This window comes from Apteryx rowi, unplaced genomic scaffold (genome assembly GCF_003343035.1).
Source record: "Apteryx rowi isolate R43461 unplaced genomic scaffold, aptRow1 scaffold_4, whole genome shotgun sequence".
Lineage (NCBI taxonomy): Eukaryota > Metazoa > Chordata > Aves > Apterygiformes > Apterygidae > Apteryx > Apteryx rowi.
Window position 1 is genome coordinate 437568 of NW_020450529.1, and position 23075 is coordinate 460642.

Sequence of the window (23075 nt, forward strand, 5' to 3'; positions counted from 1 at the left end):
GGGGGACTGGGGCAGGAGCTGCGCTCTCCCAGATTTGTTATTTCTGTGTTGTGCAGGACACCTCTGGAGAGACGACCCTGTTGGCTTTTAAGCCTCTCTGGGATACAGATTGTGGCACTGCTTAGTCTTTTAGTTTGGGTTTCTAAAATACTTTTTGCTTAGTCACCAGGGTAATGTAATCTTGCATCTCCTTGTGCAGTACAACCCTGTTTTAAGACCTCTTTCACTTTTTAATTTGTATAGTGACAGTCAGAAACTCTAGCTGCTCCAGCCTTTCCTTTCACCTTATTTTTTTCACAGAGTTTGACAAAGAAGTTAACTGTAACTACTGGAAGGTGCAGAGGAGGGAATTTCAGTAGGCAGTACAGCCTGGGGGATTTAGATGTCCTTTGATAATTACTGCCTGAATGTAGCAGTTGCAGTAAACAGCTACATTATAAAATGACCTGTGTTTGAATTGGCGGTGACTGCACAAACCTTCATGGTCCTTAATGATGATCTTACTCAGCCCTGATTTTGGCTGGCAGGTAGACAGAGAGCCTAATGAGACTCTCACACTTATTTAGCATTTGTTAGCAGTATTTTAAACATTAATGACATCTCTCCTTCTGTTTCCCCACTCCCTGTTCTCTCCCCTGAAGAATGTGAATGTTAATTGAAAAAATAATGCCAGCTAAATAGGTACAGTCTTATTGCTTTCTTTCCTTGCTTACATCAATGTAATGTTGATTGCAGTAGGGAAGTAAAACAGCAAGAAAGCAGAGAGCCAGCAACCCCCCCGGGAATGGCTGACAACCCTGCCCCTAGACACACGTCCTTGTTAACGGAAAGTTTCTCACCCAGCAGTCACGCCGATGGGGAAGGACGAGTTGGGTTGGCCTCTCTAGCCGTGTCTCATATGGGGCAGTCTGCACAATGAGGTCCCCTATTGTCGGGTTGTCGCCCGTGCATAGCGCAGCACAACACCGTTAGCCAACGGGCGAGAATGAGAAGTGCAAGGTGGAAGGGAGCTAGAGGAAGGAAATGGCGAGGGGCTGCCGTCAAACACTGTTCAGCCTGGGGCCACAAAGAGAGAGACGAGGTATGTCTGTCCAAGCTGTTTGTGTGTCTGGTACGCATTATTAGACTACTGTGTCTGCATCTTAGGTTATGCTTTCTTCAGACCACCTTCATATGAGCTACTGAGACTTTTAAGAGTTTCCAACACTGTTTCATATCTGGAGTACGTTGCGCACTTGCTCTTTGGAGTATCATGCGTAATCGCTGTGCTGCTAGAATTCTTCTAGTATATATACTAGTTTGTAGTAAGCCCTGGACAACACTGGGACTGTTTTTCTAAAAGTGGAAAAATTGATAGCCAGAATCTAAAGGTGCTTGTGTCAACAAGACTAAGGGTTCTAAATGCACCTTTATAGGAATTACTGCAGGAGAGACAGTATCTGTAAGTAATCCAGCTACATGGAGACTTCTCTGGAGTAGGGACCAATATGACCGTGGAAGTGTTTTGCTTGTCGTCCTACCTCCAATGTGCAGGAACCATGGGCAATGATGAAAAAGTTCATGGAAAGGAAATATTTTGATCTGTTTTAGATTGTTACTGTCCTTCGGTCCTGTAGTTGTGGACTTTAATTAAGTGGGAACTTCAATATCACTTCTGAAATTTTGAACAAGTTCCCTCTGATGCTAATGATGAAGTTGTGTGGTTTTTGTTTTGGAGGCTTTGGGTTCTAGGAAAAAAAATTTTCTTCAGCTGCTGCTCCTGCAACCTTACCCTCAGATCATGATAGTGCTCACATAACTGTGTAATCTGAATCTTGAATTTAGCTCATGTTGACATACAATATCAACATAGTTTGTTTCACTCACCCTTAGCTGCAGTAGCCTTTATAGCTCTAGAGAGGGTAAAATGGGTTTGAATCATGGAACTATTAGAAAGTTCTCTCAAAGAACACAAAAGGGTGGGTTTTTTTTTTTCTCCTTCCTACTTGACTGGTCCTCAGATCATTTCAGCAGTTTAAATATTAGTGTCCCCTATACATCTTTCATAACTTCAGCCTCAGCACAGACAAATCTTTTAAGATACTTGTTCCCATTGTTGGACTTCACCTTTTTTTGAAAACAGGAGTTTATTTAATGCTATAACCCACGGATCCAAAAGAATGAGAGAGTTTAGGGAAGAGAATTTTGATGGTAACATGGGTTTTAGGGAAGATGCAGAGTCCTTCGTGCCTTTATAGACTGAAAATGGTTATTGAGATAGGAGGGGAGTGGGAGCAAATACTTAAAATGAAGACGAACATAGCTGTTTCTCTTAGAGGACTGCAATAAAAGTAAATAACCATTTAGTGCTTCACATAGTATGCTCCAGTTAGTATGTAAAAGAGGGCAGGTTTTTGAAGCTTGTCTAAATATAGATGAAATGCCAAGAAGATTTGAAAAGAAAAACTTCACGTGGTTCTCTAAAAGCCAAGGAGTGTGTGTAAAATGCAGGGACTGCGTTACCACAAAAACATTGCAATTTATGTGGCACTCTTTTAAGTTAAAATCATCTGTATATATTTTTTAATCTCACTGTGCACTGGCTACTATCTGTCACTGTCTAGACACGTTTCAGGTTACTGAGGATTACCAGTCTAGAATTTCTTTTGCTTCCTTCTGAGTAAACCTGATTTCTAGATTAAACCACTGCTCTGTTCCAGGAGGTAATTACCTGACAGATTAAATAGCTTGTGTGTAGAGAACATCGCTGATGTCTTGGCAGCCTTGGTAATGTTTCAGCCACAGACTTGCTGCACAGTGTTTTAAAGTACTGTAAACCTCTTATTTCTATTAATTTCAGTCCTGAATAATTAGCAAATAGTATTTATATCACATTTTGTAAACAGGGCAGTAAATTGCATTAGATTTTATTCATTATGCCATGGAAAAGCGACTCTTAATTTTCAAGTGGGCTCAGTGGATATTTTGACTGAAACTCCATCTGCCAGTGTAGAAATTAGTTCTATTTTTGACAACATGAGACACTCTTCTGCAATTATGCAGCAGAGTTGCTTCTGAAAGAGTATTTTCCTGCACCACTTTTTACTGTCTCCTGGGTGAGGTTTGTGTGCGATCTTCCATGTATACTCCTTGTTATCTTACAACAAAGTCGAGCTATCCTCAGCTAAATCAAAGGAGAGTTTTCATTAAAAACCTGTGAAAACAGTCCAATCAAGAAGCAGAAAGCAACTAGGTACTTTCAGAAAAGTTTTATCGTCTACTTTGAGGGGGCAGTTTTGAACAAGGAGAGCAGTTAAGCAATTAGAGTTGGTATGATGAGAAGACAGGATGCAGTTCTGTTCTTTGGTATATTACTGTTTTGTTTTATAATCTTTCATGAGATGGATGCCTAAGTTTACACAGCTGGAAAATGGAGATAATGCATCTGATGAAAATTGCTGTGTAAATTCAGCTGTTGTCCTCTTTTGACTCCCAAACATCAGTCAAAATTAACTAGGTTAATGAAAAATATTCTACTTTAACTGTTTACCAGGATAATTTTTGCTGAAAAATGAGGCGAGTGACTCAGGAAGCAGTTGTGAGCGAGATGATGTCAAGGAGCAGAGATGACAGTCTCTTCGGCTGGCATAGATGCTGCCTGGAGAGAATGTGCATCCATTGGCTGAGGAAGACGCTGTCTTCACCATTTAGTTTCTAAGCTATTGATTAAAAATAATGGAAGTTTAAGAATTTCTCTGTGAGCTAATTCCCATATTAGCAAATTTGCTTTAGTGCCAACTCAACTTTTTTTCTTGTTCATAGCATTGCCGTGTAGCCACAAAACCTTCTGGAGCAGTGTATGCTGAAAGCATTTGTGTGCATATACAGCAATCGTGGACTCGAGTGGGGTTTTAGAAGTGCTCTTCAACAAGGTGCCAGTAAGCAATGGCTCTGCAATGGCCCAAGCAGGCCTGTGTTGTCCTGGCATGTCTCTGTGCTGCTGCTTAACCAGCTGTTTGGATAAATGACCTTATCTATGTGGTCTTGTTGTGACCCATGTGGTCAGTAATACCAGATGCCGTGCAGAGCCTATAAGGTAAAGTGAGAGTAAGAATGAATTACCGTGTATTAGAAACGATGCATTATTTCAGTAAGCCCTAGAAATGTACCAACATGAGTTAGATCAAAGCTTCCTTAATTCATTGTGACCAATTCTTAGAACATGCTTTCAACTGACCCAAACTGAGACATCTGGAGTTTTCTAATTAAAAAAAAAAAGGGGGGGGGGCACGAGGAAGGACTTGCTTTCCAAATATTCATCAGTATAAAACTTAAACCGGTGTGAGAGAAAGGAATAACATGATAATTTTGGAGTATTATAGAAAGATCAACAATCTTACCATTATTGTAGCTTCTGCAAAAATTCAGACTCTCAGTATAGATTTAGAGCAAGCTTGTCCTTAAAACTACCTGTACAATCACTGAGCAATGGGCTGGGGCAAGAGTCCCTGAAGAAATTCGCCTCAGTTGTTGATCTACTGGCAGGGACTGCTAATAAAACAAAAGTTGTGCTTACTGGCTAAACTTGAAGTGTGTCTTTTATTTCCCAAAGCTGTAAACCCAAGAGAGGTAACAATTAAATCAGAAAACCAAGCTTGTGTTTTAACATTGAGGGGAGGGGAAGGAAAAAGAAGACACTTGTGTTTTCAAGCCCGTCTTTTGTTGTTGTCAATTTGTCTTAATATTTCTGCAGTTCATGCACCTATTAATATTTTATTTTTGTTTCAGGTCATTTTTCTCTCTTTAAACAAGTGCCGTTGCTAATGTTGCTATTTAGCAGGACTGCTCAGCAAAAGCAGAAATCAAGTCGGTGGGAATAATTAGCGGATTGGCATCTGAGGCTGAATCCTATATGCCACACTCAGAACAGGTTGTAATAGAGCAGAACTTCCACTAAAATAGGGGTGTCATAAATTTGTCAGACTGCTACAAAGCAGACAATTATTACAAATCCGAAGAACATCCTAACGTAGATCATCGGTGTTTGTGACCTGAAAAATTACAAGAGAAATATACGGCATGTTATCTTTTAGATTTGATATCCACCTCTGCTGTCCTTGACTGAATATAGTGCAGACAACCAAGTTGATTAGCAATTAACAGAACATAATCCTTGTGAAAACATGTCTGGTGAATAAATTAACATCTCTTAAGAATAACTTTCTTTTTTTAGGGTAAATCTGTTTTGAATAGATTGTTTGGGAACATGGCTATCTTATCACATAGCAGTAAGCTCTGAAAGAACTTCTCTTATTTCTCCTTCTCCAGAAGAATAAATTTCCTCACCACATAACAGTCTCCCAAAACATACAGGTTGTGCTTAGTATGCTAATTCAGGGGAGAAAAGCCTTGTCGTGATATGTTTTCCCCAAGGGGCTTATTCACACCCTTGTCGGAAGTCTTTGGGGTGTTCTCTGCCCGTGGTGCCTTGTGGAAATACCCTTGGCTGAGGAGGACGAGAGAGGGGATCTTTCCAGGCTACATGCTTTTCAGAAGTACTTTAGCTTTTGTCCGGCTGCAGAAGGACTAAGACCAAATGTGTCGGGTATTTTAGCGGTGTTTCCAATCAGTCAGGTCCTTCCGCTTTTCTCTGATCACGCTAACTGTAATAGGAAATCTTAAAAAAAAATTTGCAAGTTGCAGCAAGGAAGTGATAGGTGTTTCTTTTGTGCCATCTGGGACCGTATAATTCACAAGGCTTCCACGCTGTCTTCAGCAACGCAGGTTTTGAATCTGTTTGCGTTTAGCTTCTTAACTTGTAATAGGAATCTGTGAAGACGCTCATGTTGCAGGCTGCAGGGGACGACGCTGTGAGGTTACAGCTGGCCACGAGTTGTGGAAGAAATGCAGAGTGTCATTCAACCTCACTGTCTTGTGCTTAAAGAAAATATGAGCTGTTTTCAGCACTACATTTTTTTCCAAATCATTTTCAGCTAGACAGAAAATATTCTCCCCTTTGGTTTTATTATTTTTCAGAGAACAAGAAGCTCACTTCAGATGTGCTCCTGGTGGGGGTCAGTGCCGGAGTATTTTTAGCAGACGGTAACTCTTCGGCAGCGCGTTCATGTGATGGGGGAGTTGCTGTAGCGCGCTCAGACGTGCGTTGGGGCTGCTGCCAGCACACCCAGGGTACCAGTGCTCCGTGTCGCAAGCGCCCGCGTTGCGCGGTCGGGACTCGGCTCGGCGCTGGAGCGGGGCTCTGCTGGCGGCGCCCTGCGAGCGGCATGCTCGGCCAGCGCGGCGGCGCCGGGCCGGGCTGCCGGCATGGAGGGCTCGCTGCCTGCCTCCGAAACAGTACGTCACAGCGCTTTTCTCCTTCTCGAATGCTGGCGGTATTGCAGTAGTGCATGTGGCTAGTTTGCTGGGGAGAGACGTGAATAATCAGCAAATGCCTCGGCTCCGCGTTTTTGTTAGTTGCTGCTGCTAGCGCTTGCTTTTGAAAACTCGGTTTCCCCAGTGCTACCTATTGCGACACTGTAGGAATGAAATCGTGTAACTTCAGCCCTTCTCTTGAGGCTGTATCAGGTTTCTTCACCTGCTGTTGATCTGTAGTAAGCGATGTTTATTGCCCGGCTTGGGCTCAGTGTTAAAATACGGAAAACTGGTTGCACTACTGACATGCTGTTTATCTTTTAAATATTTGTTCTGTTCTTACTGTGCGGGTAACTCTTTTATGTTGGGAGATTCCCTGTGTATGTAACAAAGCTGCATGTTGAATAATGTAGCGATTGGACAAGATTTTTAATATGAGAAGTCCATGTCTTTTGGGCTTATAGTTAGAGCTTTTCCAGTAATGGAAAGTGAATTCTTCCTGGGGACTTTGAGGTCAGGCTTCCTCGTGGTGGTGGTAGCCCTTGACCAAGTGTTCCTATTTGTCACTAATGGGGTAGAATAAGGAGAATTTGTCAGAGGTGTAGTGTACAGATTTAGTGAATAGCAAGTGCAGAGGAAATGCATCTGATGATGTATGATGGCTGACATCAACTTTTCATGTTACGTAAAATCTCTCTACCACTAAATGATTGTGTTTTATCAGATAATTAAGGTAACTTATTTCTGAACCCCGCAGCAGTAATAATAATAGTGAATCCCATAGCAGTTCTCCTCCCTCAGGTAGAAGAAATTTCATAAATCTTCAGGTTGCTGGCAGCATCAGCACTTTTTACCTCCCCATTTATGTTGTGGCACTGTATCCTGTAACCGTGTAAGGATTTTTCTGCACAAAGTGGAAACCAAGTTCGTTCTGTGTGTTATGCTTAATCTTCTGAATGAAGGCTTTGTCTGAGACAGGTTCTGTTGTGCTTTGCTTTGCGATCCGCTTCTTGGCGGGGCGGGGGCCTAGCGCTGGCCGCTTGCGCCGGAGGTTATGGCAGGTCACCGCGGCTGCACGCGGCTCCGGCTTCAGCTGCAGCCTGTATCAGGGAGGCTGGAGGGGGAGTGGTTGGGAATCAAAGGCGCTCCATAGGAATGGAAACGGGAGAATGACATACTGTATTTGGCCTGCATACGCTCGCTCCCAGAGGACAGAGCTGCATTGTTGGGACAAAGAAAAGTGAAAATACCAAAAGCATTTAAACTATTTTCTTTTTATTTGGGGAGCTTTTTTCTTTCATGGAGCTCTGATAAGTTGCCAGACCAGAATGCAGAGCCACTTAGAAAATTTAAAGGTGAGCTGAAAGTGGAAAGAAAGTCCTGGCTTGTCAGGTTTTTGCTTTTTGCAACTTACAGGGAAGAGTTTTTATATTTTTATATGAGACAGATTATCAAAGCTAGGCTAAGATGCCTGGAGAACTAGTACAAAAGATAAGTGACAGCTGAACTATTAAAAGGAGAAATTATTTTTAGTCAGTCTGTTTTCAGCTTTTTTTGTGATACATATTCAATTTCAATGAGTAATACTTTGGGTTTTAAAAATTCAGCTTTCTTGTGTCTTCGGTTTAGTTGCAAGTATGTGTATCTTCAATATTTCTGCAACAAAAATGGAAAAGATCAGATTTTCTGATGTTTGTATTCTTACAATTTAAATGTGGGTTAAAGGAAAAAATTTGTGTGGTGGAAAGGACATGTTATGTGAGTTCTTTCATGAATTGTGAATGAAAAATGGCACAGGGCTACATTTAAAAAAAAACTTTTTGTGGATCATCTATAAGGAGGAATTACATATTTGTTGTTGAAAGCAATTTTGAGTTGTGGGATTTTTTTTTTTCTAGAACAGACTAGTGTTTGCCTCTTTTTCATACTACTTTGATGTTCCAGTTTCAGCAAGGCCACCAAGATGTTTCAGCCCAGGACAGGGGTTTATTGTTCAATAGGATTTGTCATTGCTATTCAAAATACTGCAGCTTCCTCACATTGACCCAAGCTATTAAATTAGCAGGATATTGTCAATTGGAAGCTTCATTATTATCCTTGACTCTGAGAAAATAGCTGTTAAATAATCAGGGCAAACAGCAGTTCATTTTTTACAGTATGAGGGTCACATCCTGAGCAATTTATTAATTGCTAGTCTGATTTCCCTGTACTATGAAACAGTCTTAGGATATGGTCATAACCCAAATGAAAGTGAAATCTTCTTAAAGAATTGTTTCAAAATGAGAGGGCAGCAGAGGAAGACCGTTGCAGAGCAGTAGAGAAGCCCAGGTAAGCCCACCTGCTCAAGGTGGGGGGTGAAATTTGGGAGCAAAGAACTGACATGAATCCAGAGGATAGTGTCAGGAGCATGTGGCCACCGTGTCAGGAGGTAAAACAATGCCTCCTGGGAGGGACCGGGATGTCGGCAGCAGAAGCGTTTGGGGCGTTAGTGTGAGCTCTGCTTCCCAGAGGCTGGTTGCCAGGCTGGGGACACGCACTGAGGATGCTCAGGACCGGGGCTGAGCACAGGGGCAGAAGCGTGCGGAAGAGCGGCAGGGAAGTGGTGCACAGACCAAGTGTTCAGACGAGGCAAAGCTGAGCTGAGGATGGTCTCTCGATGAGGAAATGACGCAGTAGGTTCAAGGGATGTTTGCCATGATTTTTGACTGTAAGAGTGAAGGTAAAGGTGCTATCTGTCAAGGCCGACACTAGATGAGAGAGCTTCTGGAAGAAGAGTGTTGTCTAAAAGGGCAGACCTAGAAGCAACACGTTCTTCAGGTGGCCAAGTGCATAAAGCAACACCAAAGTCAGTACTGGCAATGGAAGTAATGTGGGATTCAAACCAGTGAAAAAAGGTTAAAAGTGGTATCTTGCTGAGTAGTTCATAGTTTTAAAAGTTTAATCGCATAGATTAAAGTTAGAAATGCAAAAGCTAATGCTTCCTGCTTTATCAAGAACTCGATTACAAAGATATCCTCAATTTAGCAGTTTCTTTTTTGTCAATAATGCATCTACTTTGGATTTAAAGTCATGTACGCTATAACCTGTAGAACAGTATTTGGAAGGAAGGAGATGCTAATTTGGGGAAGCGTGATGGAGAAGACAAAAATAACCTGAAAAAAAATCAAACAAAAATGTTAGTTTCTGTGATAGCCAATTGCCTTTATAGGCTGTGGGAAGGGATAGAATTTCCTGCTATCTCGCAGTGAATTGGGCTTGAACACATCTTGAGAACATTTGATTATTACGTGGCTTTCTGCCCATATACTATGGGCTAGTATGATGTAATTTCATAAACTTCTGGATAGGATCACCGTGAGCAAAGTTTATCAGAGCTTGTGACTTTTGGAATTTATTGATCAATGAAGTCTTTCAAATTATTATTTTATTTTTTTAAGAAAAGAATAAATAGGATTGTTGTGTGCCAGTCACCGACTTCGGCAGCCTCTTTCACATTGTGAACCCTGAGTGCACAAAGAAACTGAATCCGTAGTTTGTTCAGGACTTGCTCTGAGACTTGCAAGAGCAACAACATTTTCTTTTGTCTGAATTCCTCCATGTAATCAGTGTCCCTGTTCATAGCCTTCCTTCACATCTTGGTTTTGTGCTCTGGCATAATGGAGCCTTCTCCGTGCTGTATCGTGTCAAGTCTATGGCTCACGGGGAATCTGCTTTCCTCTGCGCCCACTCTGCTGTGACATTCTTAGTTCTGACTACGTATCTTAATCAAGAGTTTACTTCATAAATCGTATTATGCGAATCTGGCAGATGGGCTTGCTGAATTTTGTGTGCTGATATCAGTGAGTTTCATTAGCTTTTCTGCTGTTAGGATTTTTGTAGAAGTTTTGAAAGTACCAAATATCTCAGTAGCTTCAGATTTTCAGTTATACGGTGAGTTTGGTCTACTTTCATGGCAGAAGAGCATTCAGAAGAGGTACCGCTTTCCCTAGGAATTACAGCTGTAAATGACCATGGGCCTGAAGCTCCTTTAGAAATCATGAAATGTGCTCTGAGATTATTTTTTGCTTCCGAGCTGGGAGGAGAGCTACCAAATTCGATATACCCAGGCCATTTTAATGAATGTAGGACCTCAGACATATTCCTGAGTATCCTGATGGGCTGAGGTAGCCCATCCTGCCAGGTGCTTGTAAAGCTTGTTGCAAGCCAGGAACAAAACACATTGGCTCAAATCCCGGTCTGCAGACCGGGGTCCGGGCGACCGCACGCTGCCTCGTGTTTTCAGTGTCGTCACTAGCACGCGGCAGCTCAGGAGAGTGTCCAGGGTCTCTGCTGTGCTTGCAGGAGCGTCAGCCTGCCCCGTGGTGAAAGTTAAACCACCAAGAAATATACTGATGGTTTCATTTTTTTTCTTTTCTAATAGGAGAAAAGTGTGAGAGGATGAGGTTTGCTAGTTTGAAAATCTAAACAATGTGATAACCAGAAATAATCAATTTGATAAATGGAAATCCAATAAAACTGAAAGCTGACAAGTGAAATTTTGTTAAAGGGAAATGAAAGTGAATTGAAATGCCTCTGCCTGCCTCCCTATCTTGTTCCTAGTAGTGCTAAGGCTAAAAGGTTTGGGGGGGCATCATCTGTATGGGTTAGCCGTGCGTTGGACACTGCGGTGCTTTGCACGCCAGAATGAAGGAACTGAGGAATGAAACCCCAAGCCTGCTTGGCAATTTTCCATTTCATAACTTGCAGTTTTTAGGTTGCAACTTCATTGGTAAACTTGATCCTTTGCACAGACTGGGCACTTTGCCTTGGCGGTGGCTTCTGCTGACCCACAGTAACATCACGCAGTGTGCTAAAGGCCAGYGAGCGCGAGGCCACTCAGGGTGCAGGCACAGGGCTGGCGGGGGCGTGAGGTGGCAGGCGGCCATCCGGGGCGGGGGCGCAAGACTGACAGGGGCGGCTGTTTGGGGCAGGGGTGTGAGGTGGCAGGGTGCGAGGTGGCAGGGTGGCTGTTGGGGTGGCCGTTGGGGCGGGGTGCGAGGCGGCCGTTGGGGCGGGGTGCGAGGTGGCTGGGTGCAAGGCGGCCGTTGGGGCGGGGTGCGAGGCGGCTAGGTGCGAGGCAGCTGTTGGGGCGGGGTGCGAGGGGGCCGTTGGGGCAGCCGTTGGGGCAGGATGTGGGGCGGCCGTTGGGGCAGGGTGCGAGGTGGCCATTGGGGCAGTGTGGGGCGGGGGCGCAACCCCAGCAGGGCTCCAGAAGCTTCCCTGCGGCCGGGCGTGGGGATGCTCGCTCCTGCGCTGGCCCCTGCGAGCATTGCCGGCCTGCGTGCTGCCGCCGCTCCGGGGAAGGCAAAGGTAACGCGGGGCCTCGGCTCTGCCGGCCGGGATTGTGCTTCAGAAAAGGGGTAGCGGGTGGCTGCGCTGATAGCAGCCCCTGCCCTAAGGGAGCTCTCGATAGCTGTTATCAGCCATTAGATCACAGCAGAGATTCAAACGAGTAGTTGAGCAGCCCGTAGCGTCAGGACAGCTGAAAATGTCTTTGTTCAGCCCTTATGCCCTTGTTGGAAGGGATCCTGGTCCTTTCCTTCCATCCTCGCTCCAAGGGTCTGTTTATCTCCTCTCTCCGACCACCCTGGCGTCTGCCTGGCGGCTGGAGGGGAAAGCACTCAAGTCCCAGCATGGCCCCTTCTTGCTGTAAGTTACATATCTGCCATGTTTTAACTTTGTTTGCTCCTTGCTGTCCCTCCTGGCTATATCCAGTACAGCCATGAAGGAAGAGCAGCCCATGAATCCCCCACTGCTCATCTGGGGTTTAGGTGCAGATGGTCATCCTAGATCTCTCCAACCAAGGCCAGTATCTGGAAAAATCAGGAGTGGAGACTGAGGGTTAGTGAACCTATCTTCCCCTTCCAGAGAGATGTCCCAGCTTGTCCCCATCCTGCCTTTGCTCAGAGAGCTGTAGCAGTAAGGGCAGCCACAGGGGAGGGATTCGTGCCAGCGTCAGCTGCGCCGGTCTGCATCACCGAGGGCTAATGTCCTCGGAGGTGCTTGAACCTCATCTGTGTTCATGGTGCTTGGCCAAGATCACCTCTGACCTTCCTTCCCATGGTACTCTGTTGCCCTTTATTATTTTTGTGCGCTTTCTAAGTTGAAGTACTGGGAGCCCACCAAAATACGTAGGATAATATGGAGGAAGTGTTTTGGATACGCTGGGAAGTGACACGAGGGGATCTGACTTTGGAAGAGCAGCTGCAGTAATGTCAGAGGGCTGACCCAGGTGGAGACCCTCTGGACCAGAGCCTGGCCAGCGCTGAACTAACGTGGCCCCAGCTCTCCAGATGTCTTTCTCAGGGGCACTGTTTGTCTTTCTACACAAGGGAGCTCAGGAATGCATTAACAGGCATGTTGAGGGGGCAGCAGGGGAACGCAGAGCCTGCAAGTAAGCAGGATCCAGCTATGCTGATAGCAGGATGGATGATCTGTTTCTTGTGAGGAGGAAAAAGAAAATAAACAAGTGCTTTCCGTTCAAAACCAGCAAACTTCTGACTTGATCTTATACCCCCAAACTAAAATTTTCTTTTGCACCAATACCTCCTTTAATGAATTGAATGCAGTTTTGCATGTAGTTTTGCATGTACATTTATGCGTGTCCTTTAGATTGAAGTCTTTAAAGTCCTGTTGTGTGTCTGAAAGTGGTGTTTCAGCAGCGCTAACAAATTTGTGTAAAGTGAGGTGTTGAACCATCACATGAACAGGTGGAATATACAATTTTGGCAAGGACAGCAAAACCTTTTTACATCTCCACACTAGGTTATAAATATTGAGAAGCCCTTTTCTAAATGGTTGTCATAATTTTAAATGCACAGGCAAATCTGGTCATAGTAGCAATTTGGTAGGCGGCTACAAGAGTTCTCCCATCCTTCGTGTGGGAAAGTTGATTTGATGTAGCAGTGATGGGGATTCCTTGGAAAATGTCCTTAATGTTGATAGTCCCCTAAAGGATGATCCGACTGTTCATACACAAGTTTGCTAAGCTAGTTAATGGAGCCATCTACTGGCTAATTATAACTTTGACCATAGATTGGCATTTAGAAGTACTCTTTAGTTTTTGAATGCATCATTAGAACCTCTTTCTCAAGATTCAGAATATATGGTTGTGTGTGCTAAACTAGTTATAAAAAATGCAACCAAGACTCCCATGCTTCACATCAGCTCTACACTGTAAACTAGTCATGCTAGAAGAGATAATATTTGGACTAGCCTTCTCTCTCTTTTTTTTTTTTTTCTTAAGTGCTGGTAGAAACATTTTGAATACTTCTGGAAAGGTGTGTGTGAAAGGGAATGCTTGGGTTTTTTATGATCATTAGAACTGGAAGCTGCAAACAGTAACAAGGAAAGCAAGTCCTGCTTGGAGTATCTTTTGAGTGAAATCTATAAAAGGCAGACAGAGTCAAAACTAACTTTATCCCAGTGAATACGTACAGAGGAGGGGAACTCCATTTCTGTGCAGTGACTTTGAAGTCTAGGAGCTTAATGCATTATTTAACATTTATTTTCTAATTTAAAGTGCTTCTGATCCAAATGGTACCCCACACCATTATGTTATTACAGTTTTTATGATCACACATGGTTTTGTAATTTGTATTTGCTAGCAAGAAAGTTAAGGGGACTTCAGCCCTTGTCTCTGGGCAGTGAGCATGGGAACAGACTCAGCTTTCAGTTTGGGGGGTTATTATGGGTCAAGCCCAGACATCTGTGACTAGATCCTCTTGCAGCAGTGCAGAAATTTACTAATCACCGCATGATTAACCAGAAAGCATTATGCAAGTTTTCTCATATCACTGAGATTATTGATCCTGCGAGTAACCGTGTTTGACTATTAACTCTTCATTGGCTATCTCAAGTTCTAGTCAATAAAGACAAATCTTGTGCCTTTAGCTTTCAGTAACCTGTGTTAATTTGAATGCTTAGTGGTAACAAGCCATTAAACTAAACACCTGTTTACTTACTTGCGCCAAATTTCTTAAATTAATTTACTGTGTAGACACTCTTACATCTTTTTAGTGTGCATTGGTAAGTTCAGATATAAATTTTTAGGAGTTTTGTAGAAATTTAGTGAAACTATCAATTTAAAGTAAACTATAATCAATTTCTCTATCTGGACAAAACTTAGAAGTGAACATTTAATTCTCTGAGAGCTCTTAAATATTTAATATTCCATATTGCTGAAACAGATGCAAAGATTCAAGTAGGTTTTCAAATAACATTCTTTTGAAACTCCATTTCTTCCTTCTACTGCTTGCCAAAGCCTGATTTCATGTTCTCCATCTGCACTGAGACACTGGAAGACATCAATACCTCCACAAGAGAGAGAGACTTCCTTGTTCAGCTTAAAGTGCTTATAAAATTGTCAGCAGCTAAATAAGGACACAAAACCTGGACTGAAATGGCTTATCAGATCATATTTTCAAAATTAGTTGTCATTACCTACTTGACAGGTAGATAGTAGACTTTGAGATCTTTAGGCTTACATGAAGGCTTATTGCTTTACCAACTATGAAGAGAAATAGTAGGTAGTATGCCCTATTTTAAACCATCACTGCAAACTCTTATTTTATCATTGTCTTGTGTCATTTCATACTGAAGATACCTCTTTTATTTGTCTGACAAATAAGTTCTTAAAGTCAGAGGTTTTGAAGGTGGTTGCGCTTTGCACTACAGCCCTCATGCTTTAAAAGCAGTAATAGTAGCTTTTAAAAAACTTAAGGAAAAAGATTTCCTGAATCATGAGAGAGAATACCCAGTTGTGGGTCCAAAAATTTTGTTGCATGCAACAAATGAGGTGTCTCTATCTTTCCTATTTTTATTTTCTCTCACCTATTTATCAAACTGATATTTGCAACAGATTAGCTAATATCCCTTTACCCCTTTGTGCAAGGAAAACTACACTAAGAAAACTAGGACCTGCAAGTAATCAATGATGCAGCCCCAATCAATAATAGCAGTTGTAGAGGCTGTAAGATAGGAAAACATTACTGTTCATCATCATATCACGTAACACTTCCCAAACCAAGGTGAAACATTTTAGAGAGATGAGCCATGTGTGTAGTACAGCTTCCAAAGTTAATGATCCCATTTACCCGACTGAGAAAAGGCCACAGAACTCAACAGTCCTTCAGGAATGAGCCAGTCAAAATGGAAAAAGATGGCAATTTTTGATGATGGCTTCAAGTCCTATAACAATAATAATTTGTAGCATTGCTAAGAGGTGTAAGATAGTTTCTGAAGATCAGTGTTTCTGAGGAATACATGCTTCGAATGAGAAGTTAAACTGAATGAAGAGCTTCCTGTCTGTTGCTGTGTGTCTAAACAGTCTTTTGGAACTGAAGTGATTTGTAATGCATGGTAATGCGCATGTCTTGTACTCCTTGTATAAAAATACAGTAATTTTGGATTTGTCTGGGGGGATATCCTGGTTTAGTTAGAAGAAAGCTGAGCCTCTTATGTTTCAAGCAGATCAGTAGAATTACGAATTCTTTGGATTTAGCGAGAATGTTTTCTTTTTGAAGTCCTCAAAATGAGTTGACTTATGTTAAGCTTACTGTCCCAGTTGAAATCTGGCAATGTTCACCAGTTTTGGAGAGCTTTGTTTTTAGTGTGTGTGTGTGTGCTCCATTCTTAGTTGCAGACATGTGCCTCCTTGGCTGAACCCACAGAAAAGCCAAACCAGAAAATGCAAATTATTAATTGAAAACTGAGACAAAATTTGCAGTAATTTTACTATTTTACAACTACAAGAGAATAAGGCTAACATATGCACTGTACAGATCACACATATCTGGTAAACATTCATATGTTTTTTAGCCTAGGTAGGAATAAATATTGACACTGTACAATCACAATTTTAGCCAGGCACAAGAAGTAGATGATGGTGAAGAAACTGCGTTAACTTAAAAACCGATCGCTCCTGTGAGTATATCATTTAAGAAAATAAAAACCTAGCATATGCATCCATGCATAAGCTCCTGGAGGAAATATACTTATTTAAAAAACATTGGCTGCCTAGCAAGTCCTTTTGATTTCAAAAATCAATTGTTCCCTTGCTTCCCTCCTCCCTTCCTTCCCCTTACATACACACTTGTGTGCACAAACTTCTCTCTCTTCATTAGTAAGCATATATGTATGCACTCTGCTTTCCGCTCGCTAGTCTCCTTTCAGCCCTGCCTGCTGCTGCTGGTTAGTTAATTCTCTGGAACTTGCCATATATGAGGCAGTCATGTAGTCTTTCCCTGAGGACTGTGCTTCGTCTCCTGGTCAGCTTTCCTTCATCATCTGCATCTGTTTTTGCCCTATGTAATTGTTCACAGAATGGTTGAGGTTGGAAGGGACCTTTGGGATCGTGGGTCCAACCCCCCTTCTCGAGCAGGGTCACCTAGAGCAGGTTGCCCATGACCGTGTCCGGACAGCTTTTGAATAACTCCATGGATGGAGACTCCACCACCTCTGCAGGCAAAATCTTGTGTAACTTAACTTTATTCGGGGACAGGAGGGCTCAAGCGGCATCATCAATGCTCACATTTAAAAGAGATCCTCTATTTGAAGTAATGTTCTTCAGACTAATGGAAGTGACATAGTGGCAGAAGCAGATTCCTCAGCTGGATTTCCACAATTAAAATTCAGAATTTGTGAGCTGTGTTCTTGTTAAAATGCCCCATTTGAGGACAATCACAGGTGAATTTTTTTCCCTGACATAACTCTAACTCAAAGTTTTCCCTTTTTATAACTACATTTTGAAGTGTGAAAAATTTCCTGACATGTAGAGAGACAGAAGTTGTATTGTTGGAATCTTTGTGTACCTGCAAGTTGATGAGTTTCTATTGGTCTAGCCTAATTTTTAGTAAGACTTGTCTTATGTATGCAGTTTTGCTTGAGTGTGTTTGTCCTGCACTTGCGTCTGTATATGGAGTTGAACGAGTCCATTACCTTTGAGAGTCTTCTGGCTTGTATAATGTTTGTGATTGGTTTTGTCTGCACTTCATGCAGAAGAACAGATCAAATGACTTTGGCATGAAGACTAGGTTGAGTCTGAAATTATTTTCTCTATTATATTGGGCCAGGTGATGTTTCTGGAAGTATACTCTAATATTTGTAACTTGATGTGCTGATACCAAGTACTCATATTCTACCACCTTGTTACTTGGTTCATACCACTCACTTGACTTTCCAGCTCTGCTCTCTCTTACCTGTCATCCTTCCTGTACAGAACCTGATGAAGAAGATTCAAAGCTGATCATGATTTTTACAAACCTTGCAGCTTTTCTGTAGCCAGAAAGAGAAAGTTAACAGGGCTTATACTCCAACTCATTCCTCTTTTATTGAAGTGCTGTGTGCAAACACTAGTTTGGCCTCTTAATAATCCTTCCTGAGTCACTAAGAAGGGGACCTGTACACATATAAAACCTATGTCTAAGCAAGTATTACAAAACCAGGAGCCTGATCAACTGATGACTGGCTTCAGTGCTGGATTTAAAAAAAAAAAAAAAAGAGGCTGTGCATTTACTTTGCTGCAGATTACTGAGGCTTGCAGTTTGTTCTTGCAGAATGCAGAGCCCAGCCCCTGTTTCTCCAACTATTCCTTTTCTGTTTGATCAGAATGTAGCTTTGAATTAAATGGAATAAGCCAATTTCTTCAGCACAAGGTGCCTGAGCCATGGTAAGTTCTGATAAGGATACTGTTTTAGCACTAACATGCAGGTTTTCAGCATGTGCCTTTTTTTCCCCGCTTGCTTCCTGCTGTTTGTCAGTTGGACCTGAAACTCATGTGTCTTTACATGCAGTGCTCTCATAACTGAGCAATAAAAGTTTAGAAACCTGAACCATCAAGCTTTACAAACAGCAGCGTCCCAAGCTTGCTTTTAATTAGGACAAAGACAGTAATAAATTAGTAAACTGTGGATCTGATTTTCTCTTAAACTTACCCAAAGCATTGTGGGCTTCAAATCACTTGAAATCCTGCTTAGCACACCTAATACATCTGCAGTACAGACATTCCAGTTGCACTTTCCTCAAATGCTTGGCTTCAGATTGCTTTCAGCAATGAGTGGGTTAATCCTTTTTTTCCCCTCAACTCCCAATGTTTGTGGTTATCTGTGACCTGCAGCCGCATCATGTTTGTGCAGTTCCAGGAAGTCTCTCCAGATAAGCAAGTCCTCGTGGGAAGATGGTGGCGAAGGGCACGGGGTGGCACTGTGGGGGTAAGTGGTGCAGGCTCAGCTGCACAGTCGCCCAGGCCTGCGTCTGTGCCCGAGCGGCACCCAGCGCTGCCTCCCGTGTGGGACAGTCCTGAGGTCTTCGCTAGTTGTGTCTGGTGAAGACCTGGAGCCAGAGTTAAGAATGGCCTGCTATGGTGCTGGCCCAGTTCTCTTTTGTTAATTATATTCTGCCTCTTTAAACTTCTCTGCTACTTCTGGTTTTTTTTCTTCCCTATTACTGTTACTGTAACTTAATTTTCCCAGTTTTACAGAGGCGGAGTGTACTGTTAAATTGTTGCTATGATGAGCTGGCTAATGCTCGCTGCTTTTCCTATCAGTTAAGTGTGTACCTAGGGTGTTCTAGAAAGATATTTCACATACCTTAAATACTCTGGGTTGGGGAGAGTGAGAGGTGGAAGTCACCTTTTCTTCACAGTGTAAGCACCATTTTAGACAACAGCACAGCAAAGGTATGATCACAAATCAATTTTCAAATTTTCCACCAATTTCTCTCTTGCTTCATTATTTTTCATTGTTTAATTTTTGGCAACATTCAGATTTCACCAAATACGTGGATCTAGTCTCTAACTTATTTTTTTCCCTAAACTTCTTGGTTTCAAGTAGTCTTGGAAAGAGTTCTCTTCTTGTTACAGTGGTCATATGAGCATCTAATCTCCAGAAGTTTTTAAGCCGCATCAAAACTCATGTGCCTTCTTTTTTTGCATCCCTCCTACCTCCAGTTTCACTCTTACTAAGTAACTCAGGAAAGAAATGCAGCATTAAGCAAGTGAGCTCCCCTTCATTGCGTCTTCTTTGCTGCTAATGGAATTAGGACTCACTGCCTGGCGCTGAGGGAAGGAGCATGGACAGACCCTTTTGGAGCACACGAGCTGCACATGAGCTTGGACATTGAGTGCTTCCATCACCTTCCACCTTCTGCGTGAGCCCCTCTCTAACCTTCCCAATGATGTCTCTTGAGTTATTAGGCTTTTCTGTTCTTGGCTTGAACGCGTGGGAACATTTGTGTCCCCCCACATTAGTGAGAGGCTTGATCCAGTCATCTGGCTTCTGCTGCGGTAGTTAAATTACTGCAGGCCGTGTTCTTCCATGTGCATGGCTTATGGAGAGCCACGGCGAGGGAGGCAGCCTGGCCATCCGTAGGGAAGCGGTACAGAAATCACTGCTGCAGTGAGGCTTATGGATATTGGCTGCCAGGTTACAACTTGCCAGGACTGTTTGAATTATGTTTACAGGGAAGAAGAGCTGTTGGTGTTCATTTTAAGATGCTTCCATTTGTTTGTGGGTACTGAACTCTACTTTTAATAGTATTGAATGTCAATGCATTGTGACTGCCTTTGGGGAATCTAAGTAACAAAACTTAAAGAAGAAAACATGCATTCCTCTTCAATGAGGAATGAACCTGATCCCTCTTAATGGAGGTGATACTCAGCCTGGTAGGTTGATTTTTTTTTTTTTTTATTGTTCTGTAAAGCTCATGGGGGCTCTCTGATTATGTTAAGTAGAATAATGAATGTCTTTTCATGTATTTTCACAGAATTGTTTATTGCTTTATAAGCTGAAATGATCTATCTGAATAGCAGTAGAATTCCTGTGAATCAGGTGTGGTTTTATCTGATGTAAATTATTTCCTGATTAAGGCTAATGACATTGTTTCTGCACAAAGAATTCCACCTCCTTTCCCATTCACCTCTGTTAGATGGGGTCCTCTGTCATTAACAGAAAAAAATCTATTAAAAATCTGGAGGTTTCTCAGTAGAGATACAGTTTCTCTGGAATGAAATCTGCACTAGGAATGTAAAATGGTTCCTTGAAAAAGTAAGTCATGACATTTCTTCTTAATTTCTTGTAGTTGCATGGGCTGGGGTTCAAAATCTACTACATGCTCCAAACTTGCACAACTAGAAGAGAAATGTTTTAGTCTTTGTATTTAGCCTGGACAGACTTTTTTTAGCTGAGATTTCTCACTGGACTCTTGCAACAAAGTGGATGCCTTTTGGCCTGGCTTTTACTTCTAGCTGGTCTGAAACACAGCTAAAGTTAAAAAAAATTTCTGGCAGACCAGTGTGGAATACAGTATTGTAAAACTCCTCTGTATGCTCTAGATGACTGGTTATTTTTAAAGATTTTGCAGATGTGGGATGGGATCCTGATTTGGTCAAGGTAAACAAGTAGTAAAGCCTCTTTTTTTAATGAAAAGCTTTCTTTACAACACCTCTGCTGTATTGAATTCTGTATGTCATTTAATAGAGCTGTGCTTCTAGTGATCAGAGATTCTCTATGTCTAATATTCCTAATAAGGTAAATCAATTTTTGGAGACTCTCTTACCATTTAAACTTCATTGACTGAGCACATCTGTAGAGAAATGGTAATATAAATGTCAATTGAATTAAGTTTCTTGTAATTTCTGTGTTTGCAATCATTTTCATGGCAGCCCATTGTGGTGTTGATTGTAATTGTTAATAAGATTAATGATGTTGATTTCATTTTCATTCAAGTTCTGTGCACATTTCTGCCCAGTTATTGCACTGCTGCTTCTTGGGATCTCTTTACCTAATGTGCGGACCTGCTGCACAAGGAATGGCTTTCAGGCAACTTCTCTTGCAGCAATGCATTGCAGAATGGGTTTAGGAGCAGACATTGCTGCTGCAGCAGCACTAGCACTTGTTGCTGCATGCTCATGCTAGGCAAAATGGTTGTAATCTCTCTGCTGCAGAACCTGGGTCTATACCGAAGACCTGTTCCACATATTACAGTTCAGTGGCTGTGTGCAGCCCAGTCCAAGAAAATTGCACCACATACTGGTTTGAATGCCAGCTTCTTTTTTCCTTTTCCTTCATCCTTTGCCCTTAATGTCCTTTATTCTCTGTTTCAGAATGAAGCCTGTATACTGACAATATGATCTTAGGTTGAAAGCTTCCTAACGTGACAGAAATGTCCACAAAACGCTTTTGTGGAAGAAATCTTTTAGTATCTCCACACCAACATAGTTTGTCTTCTGCATGAATCAGACTTTACTACTCTTTTCCCATGTCATGTTTTCATTTTCAATTCCTTTTCTGACTCCCCTACAATATACTTGCTCTTTCATTTTAACGCTTTTCCAGAAATGACATCTGAGATACCAGTAGGATAAGAGGGGATGCTTTTTAGATATTTTCCCTCTGATTCTGCATCCTACAGAGCACATTTTCAGGTTTTAATACCTCTTTCCTTCTGATGAAAATTAAATTTTGCTTTTGGGAATATTTTCCTCCACATTGCCCATGTTTTGAATCAGCCAAGAGTCTACTCCTCAGCTATATTATTGAAACTTATATTTTACAAATCACTGTTTCAGTGCAGAATTTCTTCACAGCAGAAGGGACTGGACTTTGCAAAGCAATATGAGGAAGTCAAAATTGTGAATATCTGTGCATTACTGCAAACTAAGAAAATATTTAAAAAGCCCAAACTACCAAACTCAACCACTATAACGTCTGTCAGAGTCTCTAAGAGTCATCTGGCCCAAAGGGCCGGCAAACATGCTGCATGACTAAAGCAGTAGGGAACTTTTAAAAGCCCATTTTATTTCTGATGTTTTTGGTGGTTCCTACAATTTTATCCTTGGGAGCACCTTGTATGGACAGGTATTCTGAATTAATGGTTCTGAAGATCTCAAGCTTAGATTGCATATAGCTCAGATTTGAGATCGTATATCTCTGTCCTAGGTGACTAATAATATAAGTCTGCTGCTACAAACAGGAAACATCAGTGAGAAGGAGGAGAAGAGCAGGGGGAGAAGAAGCCAAGAAAGGGTGAGGATGATGTTGGAAAAAAAAAAAAAAAAGAGGCTGTGTCCAGGGCTTGATGGCAGAGGATCCATGTTTCCAACTGTGGCAAACAGGGCAGTAATGAACATGTGCTTTACATCTTCTAAATATGATAGTAAGATACTTTTTCTTCAACAAGAATGGTGAGGGTAATGGTTAAGAGGTAGTGAGGTTTCTTCTTGCACCAATGAAAGCCATGCTTGAAATGCTGTTCCTGGCTCTCAGTTCTGTGCTTGACTCCTTACATGACAATTACTATTTAATTTGAGCCTCACAGGAGATCACATTAATCTTCTGAAATTTTTATTTAGTGATTTTTAAATAGCAGTGTTTCTGTGGTGATATAAAGACAGCATATACTGTACATGTGGCTTTATACTCTGCTATGCATCTTTGAATCTCCATTTTCAGTTCTGTTTGAATCTTGCTACCAAGTCCAGTGTTTTGTGTGTGCTCGGGAACGCATATATCGTCTCATTTCTGTTGATGTGCTACTGATTTGTCTGTTATCCCGTCCAATTTTTTGGCTCAAAGTTGCAGTTTAAGAAATAGTGTCATGTGTTGAACATGGGATAGAAAGCCTTGTAGCTTTAAAGCCAGCAGTGCCGACCCCTTTTTGTGTCTAACCCAAATACTCCCAGCTGAGGG

The 23075-nt window shown here is 42.0% G+C and overlaps 1 protein-coding gene across 11 annotated transcripts in view; it reads left to right on the forward strand.

The window, feature by feature from the left end:
• TMCC1 (transmembrane and coiled-coil domain family 1) overlaps nt 1–23075 on the forward strand; it is a 122759-nt gene that overhangs the window by 72641 nt on the left and 27043 nt on the right. The window contains exons 1-2 of one of the 11 annotated variants that reach the window (XM_026074951.1): nt 17662–18058; nt 18506–18599. The exons of 5 other annotated variants lie outside the window; for them this stretch is intronic. In XM_026074951.1, the coding sequence (XP_025930736.1) occupies nt 18513–18599 (87 nt within the window). In that variant the 5' untranslated portion in view covers nt 17662–18058; nt 18506–18512. Of the gene's footprint in view, nt 1–6264; nt 6334–17661; nt 18059–18505; nt 18600–18726; nt 18752–20014; nt 20051–23075 lie in introns of those variants that run through there. 5 more of the 11 variants (XM_026074952.1, XM_026074954.1, XM_026074957.1 and 2 more) reach the window with 5 other exon arrangements.